Source organism: Thermobia domestica, chromosome 9 (genome assembly GCF_964235325.1).
Source record: "Thermobia domestica chromosome 9, izTheDome1.hap1.1, whole genome shotgun sequence".
Taxonomy (NCBI): Eukaryota; Metazoa; Arthropoda; class Insecta; order Zygentoma; family Lepismatidae; genus Thermobia; species Thermobia domestica.
Window position 1 is genome coordinate 120,742,605 of NC_137462.1, and position 22,542 is coordinate 120,765,146.

General features: G+C 35.7%; 1 protein-coding gene across 7 annotated transcripts in view; it reads left to right on the forward strand.

Moving 5' to 3' along the window:
* sgg (glycogen synthase kinase 3 beta homolog shaggy) overlaps positions 1-22,542 on the forward strand; it is a 241,100-nt gene that overhangs the window by 175,959 nt on the left and 42,599 nt on the right. For all 7 annotated transcript variants that reach the window (XM_081771792.1, XM_081771793.1, XM_081771794.1 and 4 more), the window contains 2 exons: positions 8,303-8,413; positions 15,363-15,600. In XM_081771792.1, coding sequence (XP_081627918.1) covers positions 8,303-8,413; positions 15,363-15,600 — 349 coding nt within the window. The remainder of the gene's footprint in view (positions 1-8,302; positions 8,414-15,362; positions 15,601-22,542) is intronic.

The window sequence follows — 22,542 nt, forward strand, 5'->3', positions numbered from 1 at the left end:
TTTTAACAATCAATAAGGTCACAAGTCGGAAGTGTCTTGTTCACCTCATTGAGTACGGAACTGACGCAACAGTGCAGCGTGTGGAACAGTTGATTTGTCTGAACTGGCGTCTAACCATTGACTAGGTAGCCTCTCGTGGATCTATCTACATCATTCATGAGCAGTTCAAAGGGCGTAGCGGAATAAGCATGTGAAAGCTGCTCCCAAGCATATCTGCACCAAATTTACAGTATCGATTAACATTTATGAGAAACTGTTTCCAAAATGTTCAGCCCTCCAAGCGCTTTAGGAGGAGGGGTGTTAGGAGGTGGAAAAGTAAATTTGATTTTTTTTTTTTTTTTTTTGGTCCTCCTGAACGGCTCAAGCGATTTGCATGAAAAAAATGTTAGATGTTCTCAACAAGAGAAAAGTCGGAAAATATTGTTTTGAAATTTTTAGGGGTTGAAAATTAATATTTTCAAAAAAAGAAAAAAAAAAGGAAGACTAATTGGGACCCACAATTTTTTGCCAGTTTTGTCTTGAGAGGGTCCCTACAACATATATTGTTTTCATTTTGTTTGTAAGTGTACCTCGTAGTGGGGAAAAAAGGAAAATGTACATAGGCCAGCATCTATGTGGTATACTGGTATACGTATGATACACACTGTACACCACTAGGATAACCAATTCCTTTGAATGGGGGGGGGGGGGAATGAAGTTGTTATAACATTGGAATCTTATAACAAGTATCTTTTGTCTTAATGGTCTCTGAGGATGAAGGGGGTTCTCGACCTTGTTCGCACCTCTCTTGGCTACGCCACTGCTGTACATTAACTGAAATCATACATTCCCACATTTTGTGTTAATTTTGCACATAATCAATGTCCTGCGATATAGATAGATAGATAGATTTTTGTTTAGTAATTGTTCTTGTTTTGTAACATTTGGTTAATAATATGCCTGTTTTTAATAGGTATTTGTGTGTTTAGTTTGTTTCGATGGTATTACTGTATATGTGTGTTTGATATGATTAAATAAAGGATGAATTGAAATTTTTTAAAAAAATATCCTCATCCCTGTTTTCGTCCACTACTGGAATAATTTCGGTTTTCATAAACTGTTAGTGAGTAAACCAAAACCGACCGACCGAGTAGCTGGTCGAATGCTTCTCCATAAGTACTTATAGATACGCATGCGCTACAAGTGGAGGGGGAAGAGTTCCACGGCTATACAGTGTAAGTCGACACTGAAGACCTGTTATTACTTATCGTCGTAACTTCAGGACGTTCGGATCACTGCGGAAAACTTTCAATTTTGTACTTTCTTATTCACTGTAAGTATTTAAGTGAATCTCGTTAAATAAATGGGCTACTAAACATGCCTAAGATACGTGTAGTATGTAATGGATGCAACAGAAAAGATTTAAAGAGAACTCCAGGCGAAAAAAAAAAATATCTGCTGTACCTGGGAACTGGAGGTCAACGACATTTTATGTAATAAATGTCAACTTTCTATTTAAAAAAAAAAAAAAAAGAGAGAGAGAGAGAGAGAGATTCGGACTCTTCAGAAAGTGAATCTGATCCTTCTCAATCATTATCTGATGGATCCTTATTCGAAGTAAGCCTCAAAGTAAATACAGGTGAGGAGTGCGTTGAAATTCCGATGCAAAGAACTGTCGCTACTGATAAATATTGTTGTTTATGTTTTTCTACGAACAATATCACTGTAGTTCCTGACGATGCACGAATGCATTGTTACATCAAAAAACATATCTTTATTCCAGTTGGGAATAGATGTTGTAGAACCCATCTCATTAAGAATCTGTTTTACGAGGAGGATCTAAACAACGTAAAAGTGCATTCTCATACTTCCAAGCTCAGTGTCTCAGAATTGACAAAGATAATGGAAACCTTTTCCTTGAAATGTGATTCCACATTGTATGATAAAATTGGCGACTTTAGTCTTTCAGAACAGCTACGGAGCTATCTTGTGACAATCTTATAGAACTGCGAGACATGATGGTTTCCATGCGAAATAGGGAGTCGCGGTCTGTAACTCAAGCCCTCGTTGTGTTTCTTTTCAAACTACGAACTGAAAATTCCAACAAGATGTTAGCTTCCATATTAGGTATAGAACATGAACAGACAATTTCCGATTATTGTGCTAGTGTGGTTACATCTTTTGAAAATGATATCTTTCAACTCGTTTTGGTATTAAGAGTGTTAACAGAGACGACCTATTGAATAACCACACAACGGAAATCACAAAAAAAGTTGTTCAACGCGGACTCCTTATTTTTAATTTAATGTGTACCTATGCACGACATCAAAAGAGTACAAATAATCAATACCAAAGAAAACCTTTCTCTGGCCAGAAAAAAGTTCATCTTTGGAAGCCTTTTACGATTTGTACTACTGATGGATACGTAGTAGATATGCTCGGACCTTACCGTGCCAATGAAAATGATGCAAAAATTCTGGAATCACTCATCCAAGACGAAACTGGTTTGTATGCATTACTAGAAAAAGGAGATAAGTTTGTACTCGATCGTGGTTTCCGAGATGTGAAAACCTATCTCGAAGAAAATAACTTCGTAGTATTGATGCCTGCTTTAAAAGGGAAGCGCAAGCAATTAACTACTCAAGAATCTAACCAATCTCGTTTTGTTACCAAAATTCGGTGGGCGGTTGAATCGGTGCACGGCATGCTGAAACAGAAATATACTCTGTTAGATCACAAAATAGACAACAAACTTGTACCGAAAGTTGGAGTTTATTTCAAAATTGCATCGGTTTTAAATAATTCATATGGCAAAAGGCTACAATCGGATGTGGAATACACAGATGACAGTTTGCGAAGAATGCACAGTCAAAACGACATGGAAAATTTCTAGCTACTGAAGCAGAAGGGAAAGGCTGGATCCGGCAAAATGTACCTTTCAGCACTATCACTTCCAACGAACTTCTTGGTTTTCCAAAAATGACCCAAAAGGACTTGCAGATTCTCTTTACAGGGTCATATAAACTTTTCCAAGCCGTATCCTATTTAGCAGAAATGCTAGATAAAGATGGAAACGTTGTTTTCGAATTTGCGAAGGCTGAACAAAATGTGCTCAAATTCGAAGTACCATCTCGACACATTTCTTGGACATCATATAGATGCTTCATCAGATACAAACCTAACAGTATCGGAATTTCGGGCATAAGAGCGTTTGCACACGTTCCCGGCAATGCCGGAACCGGCTTACTGATAGTTTTCTTCAATCTAGCTACAGTGAGTGAGTGCCAAGGCGTTGTGTATTCTTGTTTCTTTTCCTGTATTTGGATTTTTTGTTTACTTCAATTTTTTCTGTTATTTTCTTTTTTTCACATTACTTCAATATATAATGAAGAATGAAATAATCAAAATGGCTGTGAGGCACCATAAATGTAGCGGCTTGCTATCTACATAAATTCTCAGCAAGGGAAATTCAGATCTTGTTTGAATTACGCAACTACGGCAACGCGGAAAGTGAGATGTATGTATGTATGTATGTATATTAATTTATCTTCTACAGCCGAAACTTATTTAAACGGTTTAAACAAAGGGGTCATTAGATTCGTTTTGATAGAGAATGTCTTAGCATATATGAAGTCATAATTTAAAAAAATCAACATGGCTGAAATGAACAAAATGGAAATATGAAGAAATTATGAATCTAGGATACTTGCCCAGTGTTTATCCTGTTAATTATACAACCCAGTATGCAGGGTATGAATAACCTTCATAATAAGAAAACAAGGGTTTAAATCTCCATCATAATCGAAGAACTAGGCATTCCCAAGCATAACAAAGGTTGTAAATAAAATCAAAGTAAATAAAAACTAAAACACAACTACAGAAAGAACTGAAAAAGCACAAACAGAACAAGAAAATTGCCAGTCTTGTAGTTGTATGTTACTTCACCCTATAGATCATAATAAAAATATTCATGTACTCTGTGTCTAATCTGGCATTTGCTCCATAGAACGATTGTGGACTAAGTGAATAGGCAACCGCAATGCTGCCTTTACAGAACCCATTATTATTATTATTATTATTATTATTATTATTATTATTATTATTAGTAGTAGTAGTAGTAGTAGTATTATTATTATTATTATTATTATTATTATTTTGAATGCCGTGATCTCAGCCTGTTTCAATTTTGAGAAATTTAAAGAGATGTTAAAATGATGGAAACAGAAGTTAAAAAGGCCACTGACACCGGCATTAGCGGGATATGTGTGCAAAGCAGCGCCGGCACCAACATTACCGGAGCTGGCACCGGTTTTGCCGGCCGCGTGTGCAAAGCAGCCCTGGTTCCGGCATTGTCGGGGACGTGTGCAAACGCTGTAATACACTGTGCATGTGAATGCGCTAATGGCAGAAGAACTGTTGGCTGCTGTTACGTTGCTGCTATTGTGTATTATTTATCACATGCGAGATACTTATCGAAAATCATCCAACCAGCTGAAATACTCAGTAAAATGTTCACGAAAACCGAAATTGTTCCAGTAGTGGACGAAAACAGTGATGAAGATTAATTTCTTTTAATTCATTCTTTATTTGATCATATTAAACACACATATACAGTAATACCATCGAAACAAACTAAACACATAAATACCTATTAACAACAGGCATATTATTAACCAACTGTTACAAAACAAGAACAATTACTAAACAAAGATCTATATATATATCACAGAACATTGATTATGTGCAAAATTAACACAAAATGCGGGAATGTATGATTTCAGTTGATGTACAGCAGTGGCATAGCCAAGAGAGGTGCGAACAGGGTCGAGAACCCCCTTCATCCTCAGAGACCAATTACCATTAAGACAAAAAAAAAAAAAAACTTAATATTCCAATGTTATAACAACTTCATCCCCCCTTCCTTCCATTCAAAGGCATTGGTTGTCCTAGTGGTGTATAGTGTGTATCATACGTATACCACATAGATGCTGACCTATGTACATTTTCCTTTTTTTTTTTTTTCCACTATGAGGTACACTTACAAACAAAATGAAAACAATATATGTTGTTAGGGACCCTCTCAAGACAAAACTGGCAAAAATTGTGGGTGCCCAAGTTAGTCTTCCACTAAAAAACTTGTTTTGAAAATTTCAAAAATTTTTTTGACTTCAATTTTCAACCCCCAAAAATTTCAAAACTATATTTTCCGACTTTTCTCTTGTTGAGAACACCTAACATATTTTTTCATGCAAATTGGCTGAGCCGTTCAGGAGGAAAAAAAAATTCAAACTTCCTAACCCCCCTCCTAAAGCGCTTGGGGGCTGAAAATTTTGGAAACAGTTTCTCGTAAATGTACTGTAAATTTAGTGCAGATATGCTTGGGGACAGTTTTCACATGCTTGTTCCGCTACGCCCTTTCATAGAACATGTGCTTGAGCACTGTTTCAGACAACAAGGAATGTGCAGAGTAAGTCTTACCTTGCAGCTCTTTTTAAAACATAGATGCATAATTTTAAACTTAAATCGAAGTGATCGTGCATAGAATAGAGGAATCCCTCTTCGCCAACCCCCCAGAAGTTCTATATTGACGGCTGATGCACTCACCTAGGACGTCACACTAACGAACTTCGAGTGTCATGGTGAAACTGTGAATGCCTTATGATATTGGTCACTGTGTAGAAACTGAGACAGACCATTCTTCACAAGCACCCTAGACTCCCAACATCAAGCTTAATTCTTCTGGATGACAATACCCGTTCACATAGCTAGACATGCTCAGGAAATGTAGACATTTAACTTGGAACATCACCTTGTAGCACTGACTTGACCCCGAGTGATTTTCATCTTTTTGAACCCGTGAGAAAAGCATTTCATATCACTGCCTAGGTATCAAAAAGTAATCTTTTCTACTTCTGCCATTCCACCTAATTTGTTTTAAAATACTTTATTTGAATCACTGTTGTTGTTCGTCTTTCTAATGTTTTCTCTTCCATATTTTCTAACAACTTTTTTTCTTGTACTTTCTTACGTGTTAATTTTAGCTTTAGATTTCGATACAAGTATCGAATCACTTACAACACATATAAATATATCACTTCTGTCAAAATACCGCTTTATTTATGTAGACCCATCTCTTCACAATTTAGGTTAAATAATGTTGGTGAGAGGCAACATCTGTGCAGAATTGCCTTTACAAGTACACTTTCTTTTTTCATTTCTACCTCTGTTCTAATCTTACTTGCTGATTCATGTGTAACCTTCTAAATAAGTCTCTTATCCTTCCATTCTAACCCCAATCAAAAATCATTTCACACCAATGAATGCTGTAATTATTTCCTTTTTTTTTTTTTTTTTTCTGTATATTTTTCACCAATTACTAGTAATAAGCCAATAACCTCTTTTGTTTGCTCTTACCTCTCTTAAACCTAAGCTGTTTGTTTGCAATGTAAGGATTTGTTCCGTACTAAAGCGGAAGAAATAAAAATAAGAAAGAACGGACTCTCACTGGACAAGAACAATGTTTACACACATACTCAGTGATTTTATTGTGTCAGCACTTGATGTATTTTTAAGACGTTGTTTCTCATAGCTGCCTTGATTCTTTTTCAAATTGGCATTGTTTGCATGCGACGTTAAATTAAGTATACCACTTATTATTATTGTTGTTCTGATTGTCTAACCACATTCTACTACCTGAAAGTTACATATCTTGTCTTTTAGGTATTCTAAATTCAAACTTCCCAGGGGGTGGACATGAACTATATTCTGTGAGATGATTGTTTGTTTGATTGTAGATAAACAACAAGAGTGTTCCTGTTAGTTATTGTGATATTTTTACAGCATAATGGCCAAAGTATCATACATAATTTAAGTTCTATTTCATGTTAATTAAGGACTCATAGATATGTGAATCAAGTATATTCATAGTTGGTAGTACTTGAAGCAGTAGAGAATGAAAGTGGGCGAAGCTTTTGGAAAAAAAAAAAAAAAAAAAAACTTTGCTAGAATAAATACATTACTATAAGGTCAGTCATATCATTTAGTCGAGAAAAGTAAGTTACTTTTACGCAGTCCTAAGGTTTCTGTTTCAAACACATTGGCACGACAGAATAATAAAGAACGCCTTATTCCATAATAAAAACTTTTTTAATTTTGCAAATAGAATTCATATTAGGCTCTTCAGATTTCTGAATATTGCTTAATTTTTTTCTCAAATTGTCAGCGTGATGCAAGCGTACTTTTATACCAATAACAAATATGAGGCTTCAGTGGTTTTATATTTTTCAAGATAATGTTAATTTGCTAGCTTAATTAACATAAGAAACTAAAGAAAAAGCTGTGAGAAATATAGGATAGAAAACATTAAAAAGACAAACAAGCAATGGGGATTCAAATGAAGCATCTTAAAATAAATTAAGTGGAATTTCAGAAGGTAGAGCAGTGACTTCTTAATATCTAGGCAGTGCTATACAATATCTACTACAAATTGTTTCTTTGCGTCCCCATTTTAAGATACTCGTTCCGCGCACGGAGAGAATGCGTTTCATGGCTGAATTTGGATTTAAACTACATTGGAAGTGTCACTGTTAATCTCAGCGACCCCGAAAACTATGGATTCGACATTAATATCAGTCATTTTCGATCATTTTTTAAAAAAATATCTCCCCTCCCCTCAGATGCACCGTCGAAGTGAAATGATCCTCATCTATGTTGAAAAGTTCATCGAGATCGGTTGGGATATATATATATATATATATATATATATATATATATATATATATATATCATCTGCAAAATCTCCCAGATCTCAATCCAACTGTCTTTGAATGTTATGCTTCAGACAGAAGTACTTCTGACACACGTCGGTTTGGTTCTCGTGCCAAAATAATAGGTCCACAGTAAATGCTTGCTTAAATCTGGGGTGTTCCTATTACTTCTGAGTGGTCCTGTAGATTTCATTACTTTATAACGCTATGACCAAATGTCCAATTGCTCCATTATCATCCTCCTAAACTTACAGATAATATGAGTTAATAAGTAAGTTCAAATTTGATGTATCTTCAATTTTAGGATGAAACTATTTAAAATATAGTCTCAATTCTTGCCAGCTACTGGATTTCATCGTTTTTACATAATATGATTCAAGTACATTCCTTTAAATATGTAGTGAAGTTTTTTCCTTTCTTGTTTTATTATTATTTTTGTGTAATCACTTCTTTGATAATGATATAATTATTCGTCCAGGATAAATTGTTCTAATTTTGAAAATTATCTTACCTTAATTGAAATGAAATGCTAAACAATATTTTATTCTGTTTTACAGAAGGACGAAGTATACTTGAATTTAGTGCTGGAATACATCCCAGAGACCGTGTACAGAGTTGCTAGGCATTACAGTAAATCCAAACAAACCATACCAATTAGTTTTATAAAGGTAAGATTTTTAGTATTTAATAAAATTGTGTATCGTATTCGGCAACCAGTCCTGTTGCCTAGCCTTAAAACTTAGACTGTAATAAAAAGCTAAGGCCTTGTGTGTGTATATATATATTAAAACAGAACAACTGTGTCATCACACTTCGGAAGACAGTTATTGTGTCGAAGCTGGTACGTGATTGTGTGTTTTTTTACATATTATCACATAGCCTTACTCAGTATGTTGTTGTGTTTTAGTACAAATTGGAAAAAAGGCTTGATTTTATATATATATATATAGTTAACTATTCTATCAGGCCTTGTTTCCATTTTGTACTAATACACAATAAACTGAGCAAGGCTGTGTGATAATATGTAAAAAACACTATCACGTAACAGTTTCAACACAATAACTGTGTCTTCATCAGACTTTCACTCCTTCTGGCTGCGTGGGAGTTGATCATCACTTATATAGTCTCCGGAGATCAACTTTTAATTAGGCTTCACCCCTTCATTAAAAAGTAACACTTGTGTGTCTTTAAGTAGAATCTTCTCCCACTCTATTTATCGAGAATCCTGCATTCCAATTCATCACCTTGTCTCCTGCCTTCATAATCTCCCTAGCTTCCTTCCATTTTCTCACCAAAGTTATGTTCTCTACTTCTATTACCTCTGCTCCTTCCCACCCTATCCTGTGGTTTGTTTCTTTGTGATGCTTGTATATCGCATTGTTGTCCCTTTTCAATCTTACATCATCCTGGTGCTGTTTAATCCTTTCTTGCATTTTCTTTTTTGTTTCTCCTATGTAGATTTTGTTACACTCCGCGCATCCTACTCTAAATATTACTCCCCTTTGATCTTTGTCCGCTACTGCTTTTCTCTTGGTTCTTCTTACTAATTCAATTATTCTGCTTCCTCCTTTCCTGTACGTCCTAATTCCTGGTTTCCGAAGCATTCTCTTTATCTTCTCTGTTTCTTTGCCTAGGCTTTCTATTCCAAACCATTTTTTGTTCTTGTCTTCTTCCTCTTTCTTTCCCTCTCTTACTATGTCTCTTGTGATCTTATCCTCTTCGTTGTATCCATTTCTCCTTAGCTGTGTCCAGAACTTCTTTAGATCGGTTTTCCTCTGTTCTTCATTTGTGGTTAGGTCTCCTATTCTTTCTTCCATGCTTTTTATGAAATTCTTCCTTGTCCCCTCATCCACATCACTTCGTTTGTGGCAATACACTCCCGCTGCACACTTTCTGGTACCAGGATGTAATAAACTCTCCTTCTTCCGACTTCTTAATTTTCATATCTAAATAGTTTATCTCCTTGTCTACTTCTATTTCATTTCCTAGTCTAATCCCTTTCGTTTCATCTTTCACGTCCCTTATGAACTTCTCCAGCTGCCTTTTCGTTCCCTTCTATATTCCTAAACAGTCGTCCACATAACGGCAAAAAAAGAAGCAGTCTTTCTCCTCCTCTTTCTATCGTCTCCTTCTCCCATCGATTCATTACTATATCTGAATGGATGATCTGGTTGTGATGGATAAAGTATGGTATGAAGAAAAAACTTGGAGATCTGAAAGACGAGACATATGAAGATGTGGCGGGAAAAGGACAAGAAGAAGAGATAAAGAAAAAGATTATAGAGGACTGCAAAAAGAAAGGGTTCAAGAGGTTAGTGAGAGAAGAAGGAAAGCTACCTAGGATGAAAGGATTTCCAAAAATCCACAAAGAAGTAGTGAAGTTGAGGCCGGTGCTTAACTGCAAGAATAATATGTTAGAACTGTTGGAGAAAAAACTTAAGAGGATAACCGAGGCAGTGAGAGGAGGACAAGAAAGTAGGAGAGTAGAGAATACGCAAGAGGTTAAGAGGATGATAGATAAATTAGGAAGAAGAAAGAGAGCACAGTGCTATTTAGTCTGGATGTCAAGAGTATGTTCCCGAGCCTTAAGAGAGAAGAAATATTGAGAATAATAGAAGAGGAAATGGGTGAAAAGAGAATAGAAAATTGGGACAGTAAGAAGGTAAGAAAAGGATTGGAGTCATTGTGGGAGAATGGATACTGCATAATCAGAGACAGGATTGTTAAAATGAAGGAAGGACTTAATATAGGATCTTGAATTCAGTACTATCAGATATAGTAATGAATCGATGGGAGGAGACGATAGAAAGAGGAGAAGAAAGACTGCTTCTTTTTTGCCGTTATGTGGACGACTGTTTAGGAATATGGAAGGGAACGAAAAGCCAGCTGGAGAAGTTCATAAGGGACGTGGAAGATGAAAAGAAAGGGATTAGACTAGGAAATGAAATAGAAGTAGACAAGGAGATAAACTATTTAGATATGAAAATTAAGAAGTCGGAAGAAGGAGAGTTTATTACATCCTGGTACCAGAAAGTGTGCAGCGGGAGTGTATTGCCACAAACGAAGTGATGTGGATGAGGGGACAAAGAAGAATTTCATAAAAAGCATGGAAGAAAGAATAGGAGACCTAACCACAAATGAAGAACAGAGGAAAACCGATCTAAAGAAGTTCTGGACACAGCTAAGGAGAAATGGATACAACGAAGAGGATAAGATCACAAGAGACATAGCAAGAGAGGGAAAGAAAGAGGAAGAAGACAAGAACAAAAAATGGTTTGGAATAGAAAGCCTAGGCAAAGAAACAGAGAAGATAAAGAGAATGCTTCGGAAACTAGGAATTAGGACGTACAGGAAAGGAGGAAGCAGAATAATTGAATTAGTAAGAAGAACCAAGAGAAAAGCAGTAGCGGACAAAGATCAAAGGGGAGTAATATTTAGAGTAGGATGCGCGGAGTGTAACAAAATCTACATAGGAGAAACAAAAAAGAAAATGCAAGAAAGGATTAAACAGCACCAGGATGATGTAAGATTGAAAAGGGACAACAATGCGATATACAAGCATCACAAAGAGACAAACCACAGGATAGGGTGGGAAGGAGCAGAGATAATAGAAGTAGAGAACATAACTTTGGTGAGAAAATGGAAGGAAGCTAGGGAGATTATGAAGGCAGGAGACAAGGTGATGAATTGGAATGCAGGATTCTCGATAAATAAAGAGTAGAAGAAGATTCTACTTAAAGAAGAAAAAATGAAAAAGAAGAAAGAAAAAGGAAAAATTAATAAGGATAATTAGAGGACAGAATGTATCCAACGAAAAAAGTAAACTTTTAATTGGACACGTGTGCAGCCAAAAAGTGAAAGTGAAAGCCACACAAGTGTTACTTTTTAATGAAGGGGCGGAGTCTAATTAAAAGTTGATCTCCGGAGACTATATAAGTGATGACCAACTCCCAAGCAGCCAGAAGGAGTGAAAGTCTGATGAAGACACAGTTATTGTGTTGAAACTGTTACATGATAGTGTTGTTGTTGTTGTTGTTGTTGTTTTTTTTTTTTTTTTTTTTTACATATCACAGCCTTGCTCAGTTTGTTATTGTGTATATATAGTTTCTTAACATTTTATCCAAAGGAATCAAAAGTAGGACAAGCGTGTTTTTATATATATATATATATATATATATATATATATATCGGCCAACGTCGGGGATGAAGGGGGTAGACACCCTCCTTCTAAAGTGTGAATATACGCAACACTACACCTGTTAAGAAGACCATAACTAGTCACGCCGTTAGAAATACGAATTGGCTAACGTTGGAAAACAGCTATAAGTTTGGTCACTTTACGTGAAACAATATTGAGCGCCCGCTTAAATGCTCACAAACACGTTTTTGATGCCGTAAATGAAGCAAGGTTACTCTCCTGACTTGCCCGGAGAGCCCGCCGCTGCAGATCTACGTCATACAGTGGTAAATGTGCACCGACGGCAGATTCAAAGTTCTGAAGCACGGCGAGCGACACTTACGCAATTGTCTTTGCGTGTTCCACCTGAAGAGACTTGCTTTTCCTAACGGTACGACTGTTTTCAGGACGTTACTTTCTTGTAGTGTCGCATAACGGATGTCACAACAATCTCTTTCGTTTTTCACTCTTCCATAATTCAACTGCGTTCCTCTTGTATTCCAAGTTCACACACCACTCGCAACACCCTGATGCTTTGCTGCACACATATTCCTCTTTATGTTTCATCCACTTCTCCAGAGTCCGTGATGTCATTTGGTTTCATGACATCCTCATCCCAATCAAAGTGCACAGTAACGTGTTCGTTGTATGTTGACATGTCTCTGTCTGAAGGGTCATTTATCAATTCCTGGAGGTAGTTTGTAAGATGTATCTTTGCTCTGTTTGGAAGTTGTTCTGGAATGTCCTATATATATATATATATATATATATATATATATATATATATATATATATATATATATATATATATATAGATAGATAGATAGATATAATATACACCAGTGCACGTCATCAATGATATATAGGACACAAAGCATACGATATACAATTACCAAATTGACCATTGTTCAGTGATAACTTATCGGCACATTTGTACTTGAATATATTGCTTTGATAGACGCTTTACTGTGGCATAATTGTCTTTTTATTAATACGAGGTAACATTCCACTTATAACAAGCTTACCAAAGATGAATTAAATTTAGTGTTCAATTGTTGTGAATTTTGTAATTATAATTTAATTTGAAATATCGTCTGATGTAACCATGCTCTAAATACTCAAGATATTGCTTTTTAGAACAAGTACAAACGACAATTCAAACTGTAGTAACGAATTCTAATCGTATCTCTCATCTTGGCCAATATTTACTGGAGATCCATCTATTGTTTTCTTAAATCTCTCCATAACAACAAGAATTCATAGCACTTCTCACATTGCATGCAGATGATGACACAATATTCGTAATTGATCCGCCGTTTGCCACACGTCCACTACTATTACAATGTTTTCCACTTATTGTTTATTCCTCTATGAATTTTTACGTGTCTAGTGAATCGAAAGAGTGCGTTGCTCGGTATGGTCTTTCCTACATGGTATCGTATTGCCCAATGTTCGCAGTTTAGGGGAGTGTTTATCCCCTTCATCCCCCATGTTGGCCGATATAATAAAACAAGTGTGGCCTACTTTTGATTCTTTTATTCACTGCAGGAGTTTCAAGCAAATTCCCATTGTGCGCTGCTAATTATGGCCTTGCTAAAATGTGTCATATTTCCCTATGTTCGCACTTTAGAGGGGTGTTTACCACCTTTATCCCTCACTTTGGTCGATATAAACAAAACACGTATGTCCTACTTTTGTTTCCTTTATTCACTCCATGAGTTGAGTTTCAAACAAATCGGAGTGTGACACTTGAAAAACCTTGCTTGTTAGTCCTTTTTCCACACATAATACGAAAATTCTGTAATAAGTTGCTGAAATGTTAGACATTACTACTCATACTAACTTACAACTTAATGGTACCGACATGAAAACGAAGTCCTATGTTACTCTTTACAACGGCAATTTCATACATCTTACAGAATTTCACTTCAGTTCCGTTGCTTTCTTCTTCTTCTTTGCTTTTGACTCATAGAAAAATTGTTTCAACTAATACAAAACCTAGGGATACCTATGTGCAAAGCTGGAAAATAGCATTACCTATAAAATTTAGTCTCAGGTTTTTATTATTATTATTATTATTATTATTATTATTAAATTCACTGTTTTGTCTGAGGAAAAAGGATTAAGTTAAATAAAATGTAAAAAGAAATGGAGGGTGTATCAAAATTCTTAGAGATACGCCAACTTGGATATGCGAAAGAATAGAGAGAGAGGAGAGTATTTTTTTATTAGTAATAGTATTTTTTATTTATTGCACCAGCCATTTGGACTCTACACTGGCAAAGTGCCCTATGTTAAAAGAAAAAAAAAATTGCCAGCAGGCTATTCCTTTAGAGGCTCACCATACTAACAATACAGCGCTATTGGAATACTGGTTCGGGGTGTTCTAGGTATCCTCACACAACAATATGCATTTTTCCAATGTTATTTTGTGTGCCCTTACGTTCTGTTCGAATAGCCTGCTAAACTGGAAATGATATTTTCTTTTCTTTTTTTTTTTTTTTTTTATGTAACACAGAGTTCTTACATCAATATTCATGGTTTTAGATTGAAACCCACCTATTTCCGACAATTTTCCGTTTTTTAAATCTACTCATATGGAATTTGGCCTGTGTGCTTCTGATACATCTGGTATTTGTGAAGCCGAAGCTCTTAATTATTATCTAGCTGTTGAAGGCAACAGGATTGGTTGCCGAAGTCACACTAGGAATACAACATTCCGATTACGATTACCAGTACACATACGTGAGTCTTAGTTAATCGTAATAATATATATATATGTGCCATATTATATATGTGTTAAAGTAGCATTCTACGTACCAACAGACGGTCCGGGTTACATCGCCAATGGGAACTGAATTTATTCTTTTGTTTTACTGTCGTCCAAATGCGGCTCAGAGGCTCATGCAACCTCTGTTAAATGGGCACCTGAAGGGAAATAGGTGACCGAAACGTGATGCTGATCACATTACCATGCGCTGAGATCATAAAAATGTATAATCTTATCTGCACAACGGTTTGTCTCGAATGGAGGCATAACTGAACCATCTGATTATTTACGAAATGCAGCACTGTTTAAAATGTTCATAAAATTAACATTATTTAGAAAAGTAATTACATTTGTATATAAGTATCGATGTTCTGATTATTCATCATGATTAGTATCTTCAATTTCTGTGTCGGAACATTAAAATTGTTCAGAATTTTCACTGTTCTTGTTTATACGAAATGCAATTTACATGTATCTTTTAGTTTATTTATTTATTCCAGTTGTATATGTACCAGTTATTTAGTTCTAATTATTCATCATGATCAGTATCTTCAATTTCTGTGTCGGAACATTAAAATCCTTTAGAATTTGGACTGTTCTTGTTTATACGAAATGCAATTTACATGTATCCTTTTATTTATTTATTTATTTATTTATTTATTTATTCCAGTTGTATATGTACCAGTTATTTAGGAGTTTGGCTTACATTCACTCCTTGGGTATTTGCCATCGAGATATCAAACCTCAGAACCTTTTATTGGATCCAGAAACAGGAGTACTGAAATTGTGTGACTTCGGTAGCGCCAAGCACCTAGTAAAAGGAGAACCAAATGTATCGTATATCTGCTCACGGTATTACAGAGCTCCGGAGTTAATATTTGGTGCTATAGACTACACTACGAGAATAGGTATGAATCTATATTAATAGATATAATAATTCATATACAGGGTGGCCCAAAAGTAGGTATACACCCCTCCATTGATCAAATATTACATTCTAGTTTATGAGTTTATTCTCTTCGGCTCTTTCGAGCTTAAGATGTAAGTAAAAACACATTAAGGACAAATAATAAAGAAACTAGGTCTACCTGATGGATAACAATAAGAAATTATATAAAATGCAATGAGCTGATCAGTACGATACTGTATACCTACTTTTGGGCCACCCTGTATATTTCGGTTTTACGTACTTAAAAATAATCATTTTAAAAATTTGGTCGAGAGTACGCAAAACTGAGATAAATTCAGCTCCATAACTACAGTTATAAATTGTACATTGACTTGTATTCAATATCTATCAATCTATCTATCTATCTATCTATCTATCTATCTATCTATCTATATATATATATATATATATATATATATATATATATATATATATAGAGAGAGAGAGAGAGAGAGAGAGAGAGAGAGAGAGATACAGGTGTTAATGAACTATACCGACAAACTGTAAGAGGTGATTCCTTACATCAAAATAAGAGAAAAAGTTCAAATAGACCTGTGGACAAAAGTGCATAGTTTCAGAGGTAGGGCTGTCCAAAATCGCGAAAAAGACAAATTTCAAGAGGCCCTATTTCGAATTCGAGAAACTGTGGATAGTGGTCCATATCAGCGTAAAGAAAGTTACGCATACGCAATCCAAAAATGCATATTTCATTAATGTTCAGTGCGTGTACAGAGTATTGTATGCAGGATGAAATTCCCAGACATACCATCAACCGAATTTTGAGATATGCTCTGACTTTATGGTTGGTCCAAAGTAGGCAAACGATAAGCCTTGTTAGCAGTGAACACGGAATCCTTTGGGGCGATGTCGGAAGTGTTAAAGATCGTCAGCAGCATGGTCTCTCGTACTTGGGAAAACGTATGCTGCAATGTTTTCTTTCACGCTTATAAATGAACAAAACGTGAAATATACCGTAACGAAATACATCGTATCACACGTTATTCCGAACACAAAAGAACATGGAGCTGCCGGTTCCTAACACTTCCGACTTCCCTCCGAACCACTGGATGCCCATTGTTGTTAAGACGTACCTCCTACCTACTTTGGACTCTCCTTGAAATCAGGGTATACCTGAAAACTCTATTGAGAGCATATCTGAGAATTACACTCTGTAGGGAATACCCTGTACACCTGTTGAAAATTGACAAAGTATGCACTTTTGAATTATGTATGCGTGGCTCCTTTTACGCTGATAAAGACCACCATCCACAGTTTCTGGAATTCGAAATATGGCCTCTTGAAATTTGACTTTTTCACGATTTTGGACAGCCCTAGCTCTGGCACTATGCACTTTTCGCCATAGGTCCATATGAACTTTTTCTCTTATTTTGATGTGAGGAATCAGCTCTTACCGTTTGTCGGTATAGTTCATTACACCCTGTATATTGATAGATAGATAAATAGATGTATTAAAAAAAAAAAAAGAAAAAGAAAAGAAAGAGAGATGAAAACAGTATTAGTCTTTCAGTTTTGGAAATACTGACAGAGAAAGAACAGAATGATGTATTTGAGTTGATAATATTGCCACCTAATACTTACAAAGTACTACAAAACATAATTATTATTATTTACGATGTACTGCATATTTCCTTTTCAAACTTCCAATTTATTACTAGCTTGTTTTATAGTATTTTGTAAATACTGGATACTGTAAAATATTTTTCCTACTGTTTAAAAATATAAAGACATGAATGTTCAGTACTTTTTCTCTGATTTTGGATTTGTAATATTATCATCATATTGTTTTTATTAGTACAATATAATTTATTAGGACACTAAGTTCCTTTTTCAAATTCCTATGAGATTATTTTTATAAGATAAAATACAGAAAACTTACTACCGCGAATACTAACAACCTTGCCTTCGACATTAGGTATAAATATGTAGGGCACTTTCATTTTATATACTAACATGGTTTCACATCACGTATACTGAATGGAACAATGTAGAAAGTGATAGTGATAGCATTTCACTGGTAACATGTGATTAAATGTCCCTCACTGCTGGCGCATGATCAATACAGTTAGATTGAATATATTTAGTTGGTTGTATGGAAATATCTCGTAAAGGTGAGTCGAAGCCAAAATGTTGATAGAATGGCAAAAAGGAATTATTGTGCTCTTAGAATTCAGTGAATCAAGTTGCGCGATATGTTGCTGTATCAAAGTGGATTATCCAAAACGTACCTACAGAAATGGTATAACATTCCTATGGACGCATAACTGTGTTTCTTTGGGATTCGAGAAAAACTTCTGTAGTCCGTGAAAGCAAGATTCCAACCAGTTTCCGAAAGAACATTGTGAAAGAAAGTTCATAAAAGGGCATTCGGGGTCGAGTAGGCGCTTAACTGCGGCGCATAAAGCAGCATATCTTAAAGGGGCCAAGAACACATACATAGGACTGGAAATGTGTAGTATAATTCCATGAATCAAATCACATTTTTGTCTGTATTCCAATGATACAAGGCGTCGAATGCCCCAAAAGCCTAATGAAGCATTAACTCGCAGTGTAGAGGGAGTGCGGTTCACCCTGTTGCCTGTTCGTCACCCAGCTACAAAACGAACAACTTATGATCATTACATAATGTCAAAGACCAATGTATAGTATAATAGTAAACTGAACTACTGTAACATCATTAATAACAGAAGTAAAAATTGAAATAAAACTAAGGAATAGTTAAAATAAAACTTAGCTGCCAAATGCGACGTTTGGGATAATTTTAGCCTGTACTACAGCTAGTATTTGTAGCGGCATTTAGGCTATTACCACGTGAATCTATTCCAGTGGAATTGTGGATTATTTTCCATGCAGTACAGCCTCAGTTGTCTGAGCGATGATTGGAAAGAAAATATTAGTGAACCCGTTGCTTTAAAACTGTACATAGATGTTCAGTGATGTTAAAGTTGGGATTTAGTTGACCAGACGTTCCTCAAACCACGATTGAACAGATTTCTGTGTATTGGCGCATTCTCATTATGGAAGAATGTGTTAGGAATCTGTCTATGCCATACGATACACCTGTCCACCTAAAGTGTGTTCACATAGTCACTGCAGTAATTGATTAGAGAGTAATAATATGACCCGTGGAGTGCGATGAAATTATAGACCATATCAGCACAGCGCCAGTGCCTTATTAGCGGTAGGAAGTTGGACACTTTCAGAGTGTACACCTCTTCGAGAGGTCGCCGTTCACACTAATGTGGCCTGTTGTTGGAAATAAGGTAGTATTATACAATGGTTTTACAAACTTTCGACATTACTCCCCAATACTTCTTGATTTCGTCATACTACTTTATACGAGAGTTTATCTGGGTTACTTCCTTCCTAGTAACCTGTCCAAGAATTTTTTTATTTCAATGTATCCGGCCAGTTATTATTTCGATGCCTTTTTATTTAATTGTTCTTCAATTCTTTCCTTGATCTTTGTAAATTTATCTTGCAGTGATACGTAGCATCTTCTCTCTGTGCTTCGTTGAATAGTTTGGAGACGGTCGATAATGTGATTTTGTTATCGTCTATGTCTGTGATACATACATCAAAATACACAATGCAAGCATGGAAAATTTTACGCATTAAACGCGTTGACATTTTGCTTCCAATATAAAGTTGAAACACACTTCAATTTAGTTTATTGTGTGTTTCAATTTTCTTGTTTAATGTTGATATCCATGAAAGTTTCGTGTCCCAGATAGACATAGGTATTCACTTATATTTTATCTTGCAGTTCTGTATTGTTTACTAAGAGAACGATGTCATCATCGAAATGAACATCCATCAGATATTTCCCGCTTACACATCGCTTCGTTCTCCCAGTGTAAAGATCGAAATACATTCAAATATGTTAATAAATGCATGGAGGAAATACTATTACCCTGTCGTACCCTTCTCTCTTTCGTACACTATTTATACTGTCAAACAATTAGATATTCGCACTCGTTTATTTATAAATGTTTATAACTTTGGTATAAGCATATTTGACAGCACTTGATTTAAGAACGTTAATAATTCTGTGGTCTCAAGTTATAAGCTGATATGTCACATTTTGGCCAAAATGACTTTTTTGTACCAAGATGGTCCCCATAGTCGTCTCTATCTTGTGGCAAAATCTGGTGAGTCTACGTATAAAATTAGCGGAGATATGGGGCAATGTCAATTATTGGTGTGTCTTTTTATTTTTTTTTATTTAATTGTGGCAAAACATGATATGTCTGACATAACATGCTTTTTAGGGAAATAAACTTGTCCCCAGGGCAGAAACTGATATATTCAATGTTCAAGATTTTTAAATGACGCAATTACACAAAGTTATTAACAATGGAGAAAGAAATATGCGACTAGTTGTTTTGTTAAAGATAGAATCGGCTACATAAAAAGACGTCGGCTATTTCGATTATATAAAAGAAAAATATAAGTTTTGTGTTCATTGTTTGTAGACGCAATTGCGGACTGTAGTTTTATTAATGTTTTTCTCTTTAAAAAATAACTGAAAAAAAGAGTAACAGTATTCTTCGGCTTATTTTGTTGCAGTTCTTCAGAGAATCAGTGCACATTAAACAGGACAGCTCACATTTTACTTTTTATCACCAACCTGATTTCATTAAAATATCAAAATGGACGATGATGAAATTCTGGCTATTTTAGAGGATTCAGGAAGCGAATTCGAGATGCATTCTGATAGTAGTTCGTCAGATGATACTTTTCAGATTAGGAAGAAAAGAAACAGGACAGCAGGGTTAAGAAGAGAAACGGAAACCAATTGTGTAGGGACATCAGATCAATTGAAGTCAAAGGGACACAACAATGGTCCTGAACTTCGTAATAACCTGTTTTCCGTTCCAGTGGCTAGTGCAGGGACGTCAGATCAATTAAAGTCAGGTGGAAACAACAATGATCCCGTATTCGGTAATGACTTGTTCTCCACTCTGGCAAGTAGTGGGCGACTACAAATGAAGAAGGCTAAAGATTCTGGAAAGAAATATGTTACCAGAAGAAAGAAACCAATGAATGCTAAAGTGTTTTCACCACTTTCGTTCTGTTGTAGATTGTCTTGTGTAACGAAAATAAGTGAACAGCAGTAGGAGAAACTTTTTCAGTCATTTTTAGATTTAGAAGATAATAAAGTGCAAGATCAATATTTGGCAGATTGTTTAAGTATTGTCAATAAAGCTGTCACCCGAACAGGTCGGGATAAAACTGACTTGCAACATAATCGGTTGATCACAGTGAAATATTATCTTCACTACAAAGAAAGGAGTGTGTCAGTATGTAAGAAACTGTTTATGAATACGTTTTCAATTGGTAGAGGAAAACTAGACGTTATTATCAACAAAAAGCGATCATCCAATACAGGAATAATACTGTCTGATGAAAGAGGACATAATGTACCAGGAAATAAAAAAAGCACTGAGAAGAGGAAAGCTGTTGAATCCCATATCAAATCTTTTCCTTTATATGAGAGCCATTATAGTCGCAGACATACCTCAAAGCAATATCTGCTTCCCAACGTAAATTTATCAAAGATGCATTCTTTGTACAAGGATGAATGCACTTTGCAGTCTCGAAAACCAATTGGCGGGACCTATTATAGGTAAGTTTTACGTTCATTAAATATATCTTTCAAGAAATCATCGGTAGATACATGCAAAACTTGCGATGGATTCCATGTTTCCATTCGGAATTCAACAAACGTTGAGGAAAAATCTGAATAGGAGAGAGAGCTGAATGCTCACCAAGAGGAAGCAAATTTATTGTATGAGAAAAAGAAAGAAGACAAGTTGGTTGCCAAAACGAGGGTCCATACACAAACCATCGCATTCGATTTACAGCAGTGTCTCCCAACACCTTCCTTGTCCTCGAACGTGGCTTTCTATAAACGACAGTTATGGACGTACAATTTGACTGTGCATGATATGAAAGAAGATAGATGTTTTTGCTTTATGTGGCATGAAGATATTGGAGGATGTGGGTCTAATCATATAGCTTCATGTATATACTATTATTTACAAACAGTAGGCTCGGAAGTGAATCATGTGATTTTGTACTCGGATTCGTGTTGTGGTCAAAACAGAAATTCAAACATACAATGTATGTGCAGTGTTATCCTATGCAGTTAATACTATCGATAATATTTCGGTAATTGATCACAAATTCATGATTCTTGGGCGTTCATATTTAGAATGCGATTCAGATCAAGCGAGGATCGAGCGTGCAAAAAAATACCCCGATATTGAATTACAGATTCCACAATATTGGTTTCAATTTGTGAAATCTGTTCGCGGGAAAAAGAACTTCAAAGTATTTGAAATGAATCGAGAAAATTCAGCGAGCTTTCCTCCAAGGAATTGGTTCGAAGATCCAAAGATAATATCGGGCAAGCAATAAAATAGCTCCAGATTCGCTGGATGCAGTACAAGAAGTCGGCTCCATTTGGTGTTCTCATCAAGGATTCTGGGGATGAAACTGCTCCTTTCCGAGAAATAGATCTGAGGAGAAAGAAGTGAGGAGGTACTGTGTTGTTGACATTAAGTTTGTTATATCACGGGCCGCTACCAGTATCATTGAAGAAAAAACAAGACCTCCTGACTCTTCTTCCTATATTGGACCCTGTGTATCATTGCTTTTACCAGGTCCTTAAGATTGATTCCCATCAAAAGGATGTATTGCCAGAAGTGTCCAGTGCAGATGAAGAGGAAGACTAAAGTGCAAGTGTGGCGTGAATTGATGTACTGTTAGTAGAGAGAAAAGGGTTATCATCATAGGATTAAGAACTTTTTACTGTAATATGTAATAATAGTATTATATCATCATTGTATTTGAATTATTTTTGTAAGGTTTATTTCTG